Source organism: Salmo salar, chromosome ssa09 (assembly GCF_905237065.1).
Source record: "Salmo salar chromosome ssa09, Ssal_v3.1, whole genome shotgun sequence".
In the NCBI taxonomy this organism is placed as follows: domain Eukaryota; kingdom Metazoa; phylum Chordata; class Actinopteri; order Salmoniformes; family Salmonidae; genus Salmo; species Salmo salar.
In genome coordinates this window covers 24,125,001-24,140,546 of record NC_059450.1, presented here as the reverse complement: position 1 = coordinate 24,140,546, position 15,546 = coordinate 24,125,001, and the positions used below count along the sequence as shown (strand labels likewise).

General features: G+C 43.6%; 1 protein-coding gene across 3 annotated transcripts in view; it reads right to left on the bottom strand.

The window, feature by feature from the left end:
* Nucleotides 1-1,204: 1,204 nt before the first annotated feature.
* LOC106610969 (hypoxia-inducible factor 1-alpha) overlaps nucleotides 1,205-15,546 on the bottom strand; it is a 54,044-nt gene continuing 39,702 nt past the window's right edge. For all 3 annotated transcript variants that reach the window (XM_014210723.2, XM_045723511.1, XM_045723510.1), the window contains 11 exons: nucleotides 10,986-11,070; nucleotides 10,363-10,666; nucleotides 9,956-10,062; nucleotides 9,621-9,768; nucleotides 9,166-9,452; nucleotides 8,841-9,028; nucleotides 8,596-8,718; nucleotides 5,780-6,045; nucleotides 5,568-5,670; nucleotides 5,334-5,439; nucleotides 1,205-2,309 (listed from right to left, as the gene is read on the bottom strand). In XM_014210723.2, the coding sequence (XP_014066198.2) occupies nucleotides 2,146-2,309; nucleotides 5,334-5,439; nucleotides 5,568-5,670; nucleotides 5,780-6,045; nucleotides 8,596-8,718; nucleotides 8,841-9,028; nucleotides 9,166-9,452; nucleotides 9,621-9,768; nucleotides 9,956-10,062; nucleotides 10,363-10,666; nucleotides 10,986-11,070 (1,881 nt within the window). In that variant the 3' untranslated portion in view covers nucleotides 1,205-2,145. The remainder of the gene's footprint in view (nucleotides 2,310-5,333; nucleotides 5,440-5,567; nucleotides 5,671-5,779; nucleotides 6,046-8,595; nucleotides 8,719-8,840; nucleotides 9,029-9,165; nucleotides 9,453-9,620; nucleotides 9,769-9,955; nucleotides 10,063-10,362; nucleotides 10,667-10,985; nucleotides 11,071-15,546) is intronic.

The window sequence follows — 15,546 nt, the reverse complement described above, 5'->3', positions numbered from 1 at the left end:
CAATCGGGGGAGAAGGGCCTTGGTCAGGGAGGAGACCAAGAACCTGATGGTCATTCTGACAGAGCTCCAGAGTTCCTCTGTGGAGATAGGAGACCCTTTCATGAGGAGAACCATCTCTGCAGCGCACACACCTATCAGGCCTTTATTGTAGAGTGGCCAGACGGAAGCCACTCTTCAGTAAAAGGCACATGACAGCCGGCTTGGAGATTGCCTATAAAGGCAACCTACAGGACTCTCAGACCATGAGAAATAAGATTCTCTTGTCTGACGAAACCGAGATTGAACTCTTTGGTCAATCTATGAGCGTCACATCTGGAGGAAACCTAGCACCATCCCTACGGTGAAGCATGGTGGTGGCAGCATCACGCTGTGGGGTTATTTTTCAGCGGCAGGGACTGGGAGACTAGTCAGGATCGAGAGAAAGATGAACGGAGCAAAGTACAGAGACACCCTTGAGGAAAACTTGCTCCAGAGCGCTCAGGACCTCAGACTGGGGCGAAGGTTCACCTTCCAACAGGACAACGACCCTAAGCACACAGCCAATACAATGCAGGAGTGGCTTCGGGGACAAGTCTCAATATCCTTGGAGTGGCCCAGCAAGAGCATGGACTAGAAACCAATCGAACATCTCTGGAGAGACTTGAAAATAGCTGTGCAGTGACGCTCCCCATTCAACCTGACAGAGCTTGAGAGGATCTGGAGAGAAGAATGGGAGAAATTCCTCAAATACAGGTGTGCCAACATTGTAGCGTCATACCCAAGAAGACTCGATCCTGTAATCGCTGCCAAAGGAGCTTCAACAAAGTACTGAGTAAAGGGTATGTATACTTAGGTAAATGTGATAGTTTTTTTATTTGTAATACTTTTGCAAGAATGTCTAATATGCTGTTTTTGCTTTGTCATTATGGCGGTATTGTGTGTAGATTGAGGGGGAAAAAACGATTGAATCAATTTTAGAATAAGGCTGTAACGTAACAAAATTTGGAAATAGACAAGGCGTCTGAATACTTTCCGAATGCACTGTATGGAAGGGAGTGTGTCAAAATTTGTGTATGTACCAATCAAATAGAGTTTTGTCCTTGTTATCTAATTATAATTTGACTGCAGGATTCTTCTGTTGGAGTGAAGAATTCATGTTTATATTGATACCACAATATTCCATGACATGACACAGAATATATATATATTTTAAACAAGGCAATGATTATTTTTTTCAGTTTATTTTACACAGCAACAGGAAGCATGACAGCACTACAGTATGTGGACCAATGCCATAAAACAGACAAAAACTGAGAAAACAGGTATGCAAGCATAACACTTGCTTGCTCCTAATGATGAGATAATTATACTGGTAAAAATGATGATCATATGATGCACATCACTAAATTCTAAATTAAGTGTTTGAGTCTCGACTAAAAATATGAAATACATGATCAAACTGAGTGGCGAATCCTCCATTGTTAAAAACAAACACTGTATTTAGTTCCAATTATACCTTTCCACGTGTATTTTATTACTCATGACAAGGCTTTAAGACATCTCGGAAAGTTCCCCTGGTCAATGCACAGTAACAAACACACACTTATGCCTAAAATACTGGTAACCAGTAATGGGGATATAACATCCAATGAAACAATGAACTCAGCCTTCTGGACCATATACTATTGTTGTACACGACATAAGAATACAGAGGAAAAAGTTCAATAAAATGGTTGAAATTCCATTAAAACGACTTTAAAAAGCTGTAATATATATATATTGCTGGTAATCGTATATTTCTTTTCAAATATAAATTGTGCGATTAAAGCTTACAATACACTGCTGGCAGTAGCGCCGCCGGTTTCCATGGAGACCAAACAACAGAGCCATTCATGGAGGTGCCATACGTGTGCTGTCAGACTCCCGAGAAATAAACAATTACGTGCCTCTACCTGCAAACACTACCACATCCCTTACACCAACTCTGTATGACGTTCATCAAGGTGAAACGCTGCAGAGATCACTTGGTGGATGCAGACGGCCGCAGCCAAAGTATAATATCAAACTCACACAGAGACAAATAAAGTGGCAGTGGGTGGGGACAGGGAGTGAGTGAGAAGCTGTAGTGTCTAGTCTGGTCCAGCGGGGGGCAGGCTAAGCGTTAACTCAGTTGACTTGGTCCAGGGCACACAGCAGATCCTCACCCTGCAGCAGGTGCTGGCGACCCACCACGGGGGCATTAACCTCACAGTCATACCGGGTCAGCTGTGGAAGGGTAAAGGGCGAGCCGCTGCCCTCCGAGGAGATGCCAAGCAGGCAGCTTGCCAGGTCTAAGAGAAACAAGAGAATATAAGGGACACTAGTGTCATTGTTTCATGTAAATGATATGTAAAACATACAGTGCCTTCGGAAAGTATTCAGACCTCTTAACTTTTCCCACATTTTGTTAGGTAACAGACTTATTCTAAAATTGATTAAATCGTTTTTTCCCCTCAATACACACACACTACCCCATAATGACAAAGCAAAAACATTTCAAACATATTTTTTGGGGCTAATAAAAAAATTAATTGAAATATCACATTTACATAAGTATTCAGACCCTTTACTCAGTACTTGGTTGAAGCACGTTTGGCAGCGATTACAGAGTTTCTCCCATTCTTCTCGTCAGATCCTCTCAAGCTCTGTCAGTTTGGATGGGGAGCGTTGCTACACAGCTATTTTCAAGTCTCTCCAGAGATGTTCGATCGGGTTCAAGTCTGGGCTCTGGCCGGGCCACTCAAGGACATTCAGAGACTTGTCCCCGAAGCCAGTCTTGTGTTGTCTTGGCGGTGTGCTTAGGGTCTTTGTCCTGCTGGAAGGTGAACCTTCACCCCAGTCTGAGGTCCTGAGCGCTCTGGAGCAGGTTTTTGTCAAAGTACCTCTCTGTACTTTGCTCTGTTCATCTTTCTCTCGATCCTGACTAGTCTCCCAGTCCCTGCCGCTGAAAAACATCCCCACAGCATGATGCTGCCACCACCATGCTTCACCGTAGGGATGGTGCCAGGTTTCCTCCAGACGTGACGCTTGGCATTCAGGCCAAAGAGCTCAATCTTGGTTTCATCAGACCAGAGAATCTTGTTTCTCATGGTCAGAGTCTTTAACCTGTTAGGGCTAGGGGGCAGTATTGACACGGCTGGATAAAAAAACATACCCGATTTAATCTGGTTACCACTCCTACCCAGTAACTAGAATATGCATATACTTATTACATATGGATCGAAAACACCCTAAATTTTCTAAAACTGTTTGAATGGTGTCTGTGAGTATAACAGAACTCATTTGGCAGGCAAAACCCTGAGACATTTTCTGACAGGAAGTGGATACCTGATGTGTTGTATTACCTTTAAACCTATCCCATTGAAAAACACAGGGGCTGAGGAATATTTTGGCACTTCCTATTGCTTCCACTAGATGTCACCAGCCTTTACAAAGTGTTTTGAGTCTTCTGGAGGGAGATCTGACCGAACAAGAGCCATGGAACGATGATGGCCCATTAGACACCTGGCGCGCGAGTTCATGTTGGGTACCCTCGTTCCAATACGTTATAAAAGAGTATGCATTCGTCCACCTTGAATATTATTCATGTTCTGGTTAAAAAAGGCCCTAATGATTTATGCTATACAACGTTTGACATGTTTGAACGAACGTAAATATATTTTTTCCCCTCGTTCATGACGAGAAGTCCGGCTGGCTTAGATCATGGGCTAACAAGACGGAGATTTTTGGACATAAATGATGAGCTTTTTTGAACAAAACTACATTCGTTATGGACCTGTGATACCTGGAAGTGACATCTGATGAAGAGAATCAAAGGTAATGGATTATTTACATAGTATTTTCGATTTTAGATCTCCCCAACATGACGTCTAGTCTGTATCGCAACGCGTATTTTTCTGGGCGCAGTGCTCAGATTATTGCAAAGTGTGATTTCCCAGTAAGGTTATTTTTAAATCTGGCAAGTTGATTGCGTTCAAGAGATGTAAATCTATAATTCTTTAAATGACAATATAATATTTTACCAATGTTTTCTAATTTTAATTATTTAATTAGTGGTGCTGACTTGACTGCCGGTTATTGGAGGGAAACGATTTCCTCAACATCAATGCCATAGTAAAACGCTGTTTTTGGATATAAATATGAACTTGATAGAACTAAAAATGCATGCATTGTCTAACATAATGTCCTAGGAGTGTCATCTGATGGAGATTGTAAAAGGTTAGTGCATCATTTTAGCTGGTTTTATGGTTTTGGTGACCCTGTCTTTGAATTGACAAAACATTACACACAACTCTTGTAAATGTACTGTCCTAACATACTCTAAATTTATGCTTTCGCCGTAAAACCTTTTTGAAATCGTAAAACGTGGTTAGATTAAGGAGATGTTTATCTTTCAAAGGGTGTAAAATAGTTGTATATGTTTGAAAAATTTGAATTTTGACATTTATTTGGATTCAAATTTGCCGCTCTTGAAATGCACCTGCTGTTGATGGAGTGCACCACGGGTGGCACGCTAGCGTCCCACCTAGCCCATAGAGGTTAAGGTGCCTTTTGGCATATTCCAAGCAGTCTGTCATGTGCCTTTTACTGAAGAGTGGCTCCCGTCTGGCCACACTACCATAAAGGCCTGATTGGTAGAGTGCTGCAGAGATGGTTGTCCTTCTGGAAGGTTCTCCCATCTCCATAGAGGAACTCTAGAGCTCTGTCAGAGTGACCATCGGGTTCTTGGTCACTTCCCTGACCAAGGCCCTTCTGCCCAGATTGCTCAGTTTGGCTGGGCAGCCAGCTCTAGAAAGAGTCTTGTTGGTTCCAAACTACTTCCATTTAAGAATGATGGAGGCCACTGTGTTCTTGAGGCATTTCAATGCTGCAGAAATGTTTTGGTACCTTTCCCCAGATCTGTGCCTCGACACAATCCTGTCTTGGAGCTCGACGGACAATTCTTTCGACCTCATGTCATGGTTTTTGCTCTGACATGCACTGTCAACAGAGACCTTATACAGACAGGTGTGTGCCTTTCCAAATCATGTCAAATCAATTGAATTTACAACAGGTGGACTCCAATCAAGTTGTAGAAACATCTCAAGGATGATCAATGGAAACAGGATGTACCTGAGCTCAATTTCGAGTCTCAAAGTCATTATGGGGTATTGTGTGTAGACTGCTGAGTATTTTTATTTTATTTCATCCATTTTAGATTAAGGCTGTAACGTAACAAAATGTGGAAAAAGTCAAGGGGTGTGAATACCTTCCAAAGGCACTGTACATAAGTTTAATGTCAGGCCTTGGCTGTTGTGTATTCCAGGACTAACTACCTGTAGGTAGGAGCAGTATGGTCCTGTTGGAGGGAGCCTCAGAGCTGCCCAGCTCAGACACCTTGAGCTTTTTACCCGGCCCAGGAGGTTCCTGGAGCAATGCCCCCTAAGAAAAACAACATATTCAAATTAGCCCTCAATATGCCAGATGTTATCAAACAGAATATCTCTGCTAAATGTTTTTTTTTTAATATGTATAATGTGATAAAAAACATTTCTAAAGGTCCTACACACATTTACTATTCCGACAGCCTGATACAGAGCCAACTTTCTCTTGCGCTGTGAGTTCTGGGTGGCCAGTGTCCTGAGATAGATCTCTCTGTCCATCTGAGGCGCCCTAGAGCACAGAGAGTCACACTCCATGTCAGCAGTCAGAAAACACTGATATGCTTTAGTTTTGAGGAAAGGGTAAGTTGGAAGGAGTGTGTGTATGTGGTGGGACTTACCTCATGGTGAGTAAGGAGGCAGGGCAAGGGCTAGCAGCCAGCTCTGGGGCTGGGGAAGCTGTCCGGATGCTTGGGGCACTAAAGGGGGAATCAGTGTAGCTGTGGACATCCTGGGTGAGGTGCAGAGGAGAGCACAGAGGAGAGCTCTCCAGAGGTTGGGCTGGGCCACATGACAGGGGCTCCTCTGGGGACAGGGTGCGCAGCTGGAAGTCATCATCCATGGGGATGTATGGAGCCAACATCTCCAGGTCCAGGTCCTCCATGCCCTACAGGGGGAAACAAAAACATATGTCAGATCAGACATTACATGAATCAAGTCATATCCTTTAAAAGACGTTTAGAATCCACGCAAGTTCAGGGAAGTGATGGATTGGAATCACATTAATTACATCTCCGCCTACAGTATTTAAACCACACAACAGTTGATTCTCGTTTCATTTAGATTCACCATTGTACCAAGATGGACGCGTCCCACTGCCACCCCAGTCTCTTCCTTATATTTTTCACTACCTCCTCCAGCTACTGATAGTGTGTAACCCAAGCTCGTGACATTTTTCTTGTGACCACACGCTTTTTCAGTTCTGGCCACACATTTTCTATAGGATTGAGGTCAGGGCTTTGTGATGGCCACTCCAATACCTTGACTGTTGTCCTTAAGCCATTTTGCCACAACTTTGGAAGTATGCTTTGGGGTCATTGTCCATTTGGAAGACCCATTTGCGACCAAGCTTTAACTTCCTGACTGTTGTCTTGAGATGTTGCTTCAATATATCCACGTAATTGTCCTCCCTCATGATGCCATCTATTTTGTGAAGTGCACCAGTCCCTCCTGCAGCAAAGCACCCCCACAACATGATGCTGCCACCCCCGTGCTTCACGGTTGGGATGGTGTTCTTCGGCTCCCACTTTTTCCTCCAAACATAACGATGGTCATTATGGCCAAACAGCTCTATTTTTGTTTCATCATACCAGAGGACATTTCACCAAAAAGTATTACCTTTGTCCCCATGTGCAGTTGCAAAGCGTAGTCTGGCTTTTTCATGGAGGTTTTGGAGCAGTGGCTTCTTCCTTGCTGAGTGGCCTTTCAGGTTATGTCGATATAGGACTTGTTTTACTGTGGATATAGATACTTTTGTACCTGTTTCCTCCTACATCTTCACAAGGTCCTTTGCTGTTGTGGGATTGATTTGCACTTTTCGCACCAAAGTACATTCATCTCTAAGAGACAGAACGCGTCTCCTTCCTGAGCAGTATAACGGCTGCGTGGTCCCATGGTGTTTATACTTCCGCACTATTGTTTGTACAGATGAACGTGGTACCTTCAGGCGTTTGGAAATTGCTCCCAAGGATGAACCAGACTTGTGGAGGTCTCGGCTGATTTCTTTACATTTTCCCCTGATGTCAAGCAAAGAGGCACTGAGTTTGAAGGTAGGCCTTGAAATACATCCATAGGTACACCTCCAATTGACTCAAATGATGTAAATTAGCCTATCAGAAGCTTCTAAAGCAATGACATAATTTTCTGGAATTTTACAAGCTGTTTAAAAGGCACAGTCAACTTAGTGAATGTAAAGTTCTGACTCACTGGAATAGTGATACAGTGAATTATAAGTGAAATAATCTGCCAAGAAATTTGTGGAGTGGTTGAAAAACAAGTTTTAATGACTGTGGCGGATTAATCAGGATTAGTTGGGTAACATAGATAATTAAGATGTCTTATCTGCATAATATGCTTATCTGATATACTTGTTATTAGAATGTATCCCTTTGGACTCTGGTGTTGGCAGTTGCACTTCTTCCCTCAGCTGGGGCTCAGTCACTTGGGGCCCAGAGAGGGGAGAGGTCAGGCTTGTCTTTTACATGTCTATGGTGCTATGCAGAATATCAGAAAGGGAAGAGGACAGGATGGAACATTGTCTTCATATGTGAATGTGTCTTTACCTATTCTTAAACCATGTGAAGGGATGGCGTGATTAATGGGGAACCAATTACTTGTCTCCACAATGTCTGAGCGCAAGTCACTCCCTCCTTTGGCATTGGGGGGAGGTGTATGGCAGTGTATGGAACCATTGTATGTCCTCTGATGTTGCACTTATCCTGGGATAGTGTATGACCTAGAGGCTCACTCCCCTCAGTGAGCTTGTCCAGGAGAGGGGTCAAGAAGGGGTTTTACTTGAAATGGGAGTATCTAGAGTTGACAATTGAGTTATGCCATTGGATGAGTTGGTGTTTTTGTGCTATGAAGTACCAGGAACGAGATTAGAACCTCGTCTTAGGGACCAAACTGAACGATCATTTATAGTGAATGCTATCTGGCTACGGGATACTCCTTTCTCATTATAAAGTCTTCCTTTGTGAACTGTGCCTAATATCTGTGGTTTGTTATGTCGACTAGGGGGGTGGATCTTTGCTATAAAAGATCTCAGTAGCCATTGTGCTGTCACTATCAACGGTTCATTAGAAATAGGGAATCGTTGAAAGTCATTGCTATTGCAAAGCTCTTATTATTAAAGATGTAGTTTAAGTATAACTCTGACTGGTGTGTGAAGTTTGTCTCTCTCCTCATTTGGTAATACAGAAATTAACCACCACATGACTCCAACCTAAGTGTATGTAAATAAGGGTGTTTTTAAAATTTTTAATACATTTGCAAAAATGTCTAAAAACCTGTTTTCACTTTGTCATTATGGGGTATTATGTGAAGATTGATGAGGAAAATATTTTATTTAATCCATTTTAGAACAAGACAAACGTAACAAAATGTGGGAAATTTCAAGGGGTCTGAATACTTTCTGAATGCACTGTAGGTACCGTACCTGTGAGGTGAAAGGTGTCTTGGGCTCTGTGTCGATGGCAAACAGTCTTTCTACCAGGTCCAGTTTAAGCGCAGCACTGATGTCAGAGTCCATTGGAAAACAGAAGTTCAGTGCGATGTCAGGCTGCAGAGGACATTACATTGGTTAATTTGTGAACAGAAGTATTTTTGACATGGCAACTTTGCATTGAGTTCCTGACTGGCAGTTTTAAAAGCGGTCCGTCTGGACGTGGTATCCCTGCTCACCTCAGTTGAGCTGTGGCTGCCTGGGGTGCTGAAGGAGTCTGGACCTGCCTTGGTGTCCACTGAGGCACTGGGGATCAGGGGCTGCTCACTGGGGGGCTGCATAGAGTGAGGCAGGGCCAGCTTGTCACTGGTGGAGGGCAGCATCACATCGTTGTAGAGAGGCACCTCCTTCAGCAGGATGTCAGAGTCTGCAGGGACAGTAAAGAGGGGGTCAGAATGAGTTTGGGTTAGTAAAGTAAAGCGTGACTTTATCACTAATTATAAAGTTAATCTTCCATTAAAAAGTAACTATCACCCAAAGCTCCAGGCAGGGCAGGGTACTGACCGGGGTTGCTGAAGTCCAGGGAGATGATGGTGTCTCCTACGGCCGGGGCCAGAAGGTTGAGGGCCTCTGGTTCCTCCTTCAGTCTGTCGTACAGGCTGGCCAGCGGCAGGGGCTCCATTGCCTGGGTGAACAGTTTAATCACATCCACCTTCTCCTCCTTCAGGAACACAGGGGACACCTCTGCCTCTGAGCCCTCGTCCTCTTCTTCCTCCTCCACCAGCTCCTTCTTTACAGACCTCATGTCCTCAGTCTGCTCCAGAGACAGCACCATCTTCTCCTCAATGCCACTGGAGCAAGAGGGAGACAAAAACAGTTACATATCATGTCTTACTCCACCTTACAAAGGGAAAATCTGATTGATTGGTTGAGTCAGAACCCAGTGGAGTCAGTCCACCAGACAGTTTAAACCCCTGATCAAACTATCCTCTAACACACTATGTAGACCATGACAGTACCTGAGCACAAAGTTGACAGAGACAACACACTGGGGCTGGGAGTTCTTGTTGTTGTAGATAACAGTGGCCTGAGTCTCCACCCACACAAAGCCACCTATCTTAGCCAGCATGCGGTACTGGCCTGTGCTCACCTGGCCCTTAACAAACACTGGCGAGAGCCAAAGAAAAAAGAAAAGGGTTAGAGAAGAGGAAAGAGAGACTGCAAGTAGCTACCTAGTACTCCAACATTATATTACGTACTGAAGTATATTGCCAAGCATTGGGCATTTCCAGACTACGTGTCTGCTTTAACGGGGAATACCTTTGCATTGTCATATTTATGTGGGGATGCTTACAGTTGTGATGGGTCTTAATGAGGTGGTCTGAGTCCAAGGCATGGTAGTACTCATACACAGAGCGATTTAACAGGTCCTCTGGATCATAGCCCATCAGCTCAGTGATCCTGGACAACACAGAGTTAGGGGACAGGTTTATCCTGCTGCTTACTGGAGTGCCATTCAACCTATTGGACACAAGGTGGCTCTGTGGCACTACATTCAGGAGCCACCTATTAGTATAAATCACATCTTTGTGTGAATACAAGTCATTTAACTTTAAGGAAAAAAATCTAACGCAACATATATTCTTACAACAATAGCCCCTATTCTTATATTGAGTAAAGCTTCGTGTTAGATTCAGTATTCTTCTACTAAATTATTCATGCTGCTGCTGCAGTCAGCGGAATGGTAGGTCTCAGTTTCACCTCTCGTCACAATAGGTGAACTTCATGTCCAGTGTGTGGCGGCTGAGGAAGGTCTTGGTGTCCAACGGCGCCTCGATGTTGGAGGGGTGGGGGATGGGGTCACAGACCAGCACCAGGTAGGACACGGGCGGCTCCTTGTGCCCACAGGGGTTCTGCTCAGCTGGGGCTACATGGCCTGAGCAGTGGAGAACCTTCCAGGTGGCTGATTTGACATTGACAGTGCGCCCCCTGCTGGTGAGGGTACATTTCATCCGCAGGAAGAAGCTACGCTCTGTGTTTGGTCCCTTGGACTTTTTAGAGGTCCCTGAACAGGCAGAGGAGAGAGAGAAGGTGAGACTGAGGTTAAGAAATAAACAATTACATTTAGTGTTATGTGCAAAAAAGGAACGGTGCCAGTGAAGCAGAGTGAATACCAAGGGAAAAGACAGTAGCTCACTAATCACCCTGACCTCAGGGCGTGGGAAAGGATAACTAGTTCTGACAGGCTCCGACTTTTGCTTGGAGCTGCTAAATTGAGCCCCACACTACTTGTTACACTGATATTCCAGAGTGCTGTGTGTAGCAGAGTCTATTCTCAGTAGGAACCTTTAGTTTGAGTGTGTTTTCACAGGGGTGGGTCTCACCTGTTCTGTGTACCAGGATCTCCCTTAGCTCCTCGTGGTCACAGGGGTGTGTGTACTCAAACACACTAAGTCCTGTCAGGTCAAACTGCACATGGACAGAAGAGGAAGGATGTTTAGAAATAACATATTCATGGCAAGGAAAGAACAGCAAATGTGACTCATTTCAGGAAACTAGGCATATGTCGTCCGTTACTACTTCACAGGAGAGCCATTTGAACGTAAACTTTTTTTAAATCAAAATGTGCTTTTTGTCAGAAATGCCTTCTCGAACGTGAACTTTCATGTGCCTTAATAACAAACTTGTATGCCATCTGTAAATACAAATGATATTGTTAAGTTACGAGCCTAGTTGGTTATGCCACAGAAAGACAGGAACCTTCCCACTAGCCAATATTGGCTGAGATAATGGGTGGGCCATGTACCACGCTTCTGTCTGTAATATGAGCTGGTCAGTACGTGTTGGTAATCCTATCTAAGGCGCAACTTTTTTGAAAGAAATCATGTAGTAGAACTGCAAAGGTGTTGTTCTCCACTTTCTAAAGGATCGAGTTTTGAAATTAGTGGGATGCACGGTGGAATTCGAGTATGACAACAACACGTTTGAGTGCAAATATGCAGACAGAGTCGAAAAGAAAACACACGGCTGTTGTATAAAACACCTGTCTCCGGATTACATATTCAAACTAAGGCAACCATGGCATCCGTGACAGAGAGGGAGAAGCGTCCATCCATGTATACGGGTAAGATATGTAGCTACAGTGAGGGAAAAAATCATTTGATCCCCTGCTGATTTTGTACGTTTGCCCACTGACAAAGAAATGATCAGTCTATAATTTTAATGGTAGGTTTATTTGAACAGTGAGAGACAGAATAACAACAAAAAAATCCAGAAAAACGCATGTCAAAAATGTTATAAAACTATTTGCATTTTAATGAGGGAAATAAGTATTTGACCCCTCTGCAAAACATGACTTAGTACTTGGTGGCAAAACCCTTGTTGGCAATCACAGAGGTCAGATGTTTCTTGTAGTTGGCCACCAGGTTTGCACACATCTCAGGAGGGATTTTGTCCCACTCCTCTTTGCAGATCTTCTCCAAGTCATTAAGGTTTCGAGGCTGACGTTTGGCAACTCGAACCTTCAGCTCCCTTCACAGATTTTCTATGGGATTAAGGTTTGGAGACTGGCTAGGCCACTCCAGGACCTTAACCTGTTATGGATAGGGGGCAGTATTTTCACGGCTGGATAAAAAACGTACCCGATTTAATCTGATTATTACTCCTGCCCAGAAACTAGAATATGCATATAATTAATAGCTTTGGATAGAAAACACTCCAAAGTTTCTAAAACTGTTTGAATGGTGTCTGTGAGTATAACAGAACTCATTTGGCAGGCCAAAACCTGAGAAGATTCCTTACAGGAAGTGCCCTCTCTGACCATTTCTTGGCCTTCTTCTCTTTATTGAAAACTGAGGATCTCTGCTGTAACGTGACACTTCCTACGGCTCCCATAGGCTCTCAGAAGGCGGCAAAACGCTGAATGATGCCTTTGCAGGCCCAGGCTGAAAAACAGTAGCGCATTTGGATAGTGGTCGATCTGAGAACGATGAGACTGAGGCGCGTGCACGAGGCGACACCATGTTTTTATTTTTTCGTCTTTGAACAAAAACAGGGTTTCCCGGTCGGAATATTATCGCTTTTTACGAGAAAAATCGCATATAATTGATTTTAAACAGCGGTTGACATGCTTCGAAGTACGGTAATGGAATATTTAGAATTTTTTTATCACGAAACGCGTTGGGCGCGTAACCCTTCGTCACCCTTCGGATAGTGTCTTGAACGCACGAACAAAACGCCGCTATTTGGATATAACTATGGATTATTTGGAACCAAACCAACATTTGTTATTGAAGTAGAAGTCCCGGGAGTGCATTCTGACGAAGAACAGCAAAGGTAATCCAATTTTTCTTATAGTAAATCTGAGTTTGGTGAGGGTCAAACTTGGTGGGTGTCAAAATAGCTAGCCTGTGAAGGCGAGCTATCTACTCAGAATATTGCAAAATGTGCTTTCACCGAAAAGCTATTTTAAAATCGGACACCTCGATTGCATAAAGGAGTTCTGTATCTATAATTCTTAAAATAATTTATGTTTTTTGTGAACGTTTATCGTGAGTAATTTAGTAAATTCACCGGAAGTGTTCGGTGGGAATGCTAGTTCTGAACGTCACATGCTAATGTAAAAAGCTGGTTTTTGATATAAATATGAACTGGATTGAACAAAACATGCATGTATTGTATAACATAATGTCCTAGACGTGTCATCTGATGAAGATCAAAGGTTAGTGCTGCATTTAGCTGTGGTTTTGTTTTTTGTGACATTATATGCTAGCTTGAAAAATGGGTGTCTGATTATTTCTGGCTGGGTACTCTGCTGACATAATCTAATGTTTTGTTTTCGCTCTAAAGCCTTTTTGAAATCGGACAGTGTGGTTAGATAAAGGAGAGTCTTGTCTTTAAAAAGGTGTAAAATAGTCATATGTTTGAAAAATGGAAGTTTTGGGATTTTTGAGGAATTTGTAATTCGCGCCACGCCTATTATTGGATATTGGAGCAGGTGTTCCGCTAGCGGAAAGTCTAGATGTATGAGGTTAATGTGCTTCTTCTTGAGCCACTCCTTTGTTGACTTAGCCGTGTGTTTTGGGTCATTGTCATGCTGGAATACCTATCCACGACCCATTTTCAATGCCCTGGCTGAGGGAAGGAGGTTCTCACCAAAGATTTGACGGTACATGGCCCCATCCATCGTCCCTTTGATGCGGTGAAGTTGTCCTGTCCCCTTAGCAGAAAAACACCCCCAAAGCATAATGTTTCCAACTCCATGTTTGACGGTGTTCTTGGGGTCATAGGCAGCATTCCTCCTCCTCCAAACACGGCGAGTTGAGGTGATGCCAAAGAGCTCCAATTTGGTCTCATCTGACCACAACACTTTCACCCAGTTGTCCTCTGAGTCATTCAGATGTTCATAGGCAAACTTCAGACGGGCATGCATATGTGCTTTCTTGAGCAGCGGGACCTTGCGGGCGCTGCAGGATTTCAGTCCTTCACGGCGTAGTGTGTTAACAATTGTTTTCTTGGTGACTATGGTCCCAGCTGCCTTGAGATCATTGACAAGATCCTCCCGTGTAGTTCTGGGCTGATTCCTCACTGTTCTCATGATCATTGCAACTCCACGAGGTGAGATCTTGCATGGAGCCCCAGGCTGAGGGAGATTGACAGTTCTTTTGTGTTTCTTTCATTTGCGAATAATCGTACCAAATGTTGTCACCTTATCACCAAGCTGCTTGGCGATGGTCCTGTAGCCCATTCCAGCTTTGTGTAGGTCTACAATCTTGTCCCTGACATCCTTGGAGAGCTCTTTGGTCTTGGCCATGGTGGAGAGTTTAGAATCTGATTGATTGATTGCTTCTGTGGACAGGTGTCTTTTATACAGGTAACAAGGTGGAATTACGAGCACTCCCTTTAAGACTGTGATCCTAATCTCAGCTCGTTACCTGTATAAAAGACACCTGGGAGCCAGAAATCTTTCTGATTGAGAGGGGGTCAAATACTTATTTCCCTCATTATAATGCAAATCAATTTATAACATTTTTGACATGCGTTTTTCTGGATTTTTTTGTTGTTATTCTGTCTCTCACTGTTCAAATAAACCTACCATTAAAATTATAGATTGATAATTTCTTTGTCAGTGGGCAAACGTACAAAATCAGCAGGGGATCAAGTACTTTTTCCCCCTCACTGTAGCTAGACTTTTCAGATGTTACACATTTCTAATTTTGTCAGAAAGTAATTTAGCTGCCTGGCTCGCGCGCTAATGTTACGTGTATGATCTGTGTAGTAATATTATTTGTATCTCAGAGCCATTTCCAAATACACCTCTGCTGTCTTCAACCAGGATCTCAGTGATCACTGCTTCATTGCCTGCGTCCGTAAGGGGTCTGCGGTCAAACGACCACCCCTCATCACTGTCAAACGCTCTCTAAAACACTTCAGCGAGCAGGCCTTTCTAATCGACCTGGCTAAGGTATCCTGGAAGGATATTGACCTCATTCCGTCAGTAGAGGATGCCTGGTTATTCTTTAAAAGTGCTTTCCTCACCATCTTAAATAAGCATGCCCCATTCAAAAAATGTAGAACCAGGAACAGATATAGCCCTTGGTTGACTCCAGACCTGACTACCCTTGACCAGCACAAAAACATCCTGTGGCGTACTGCATTAGCATCGAATAGCCCCCGCGATATGCAACTTTTCAGGGAAATGAGGAACCAATATACACAGGCAGTTAGGAAAGCAAAGGCTAGCTTTTTGAAACAGAAATTTGCATCCAGTAGCACAAACTCCAAAAAGTTCTGGGACACTAAAGTCCATGGAGAATAAGAGCACCTCCTCCCAGCTGCCCACTGCACTGAGGCTAGGAAACACTGTCACCACCGATAAATCTACCATAATTGAGAATTTCAACAAGCATTTCTCTACGGCTGGCCATGTTTTCCACCTGGCTATCC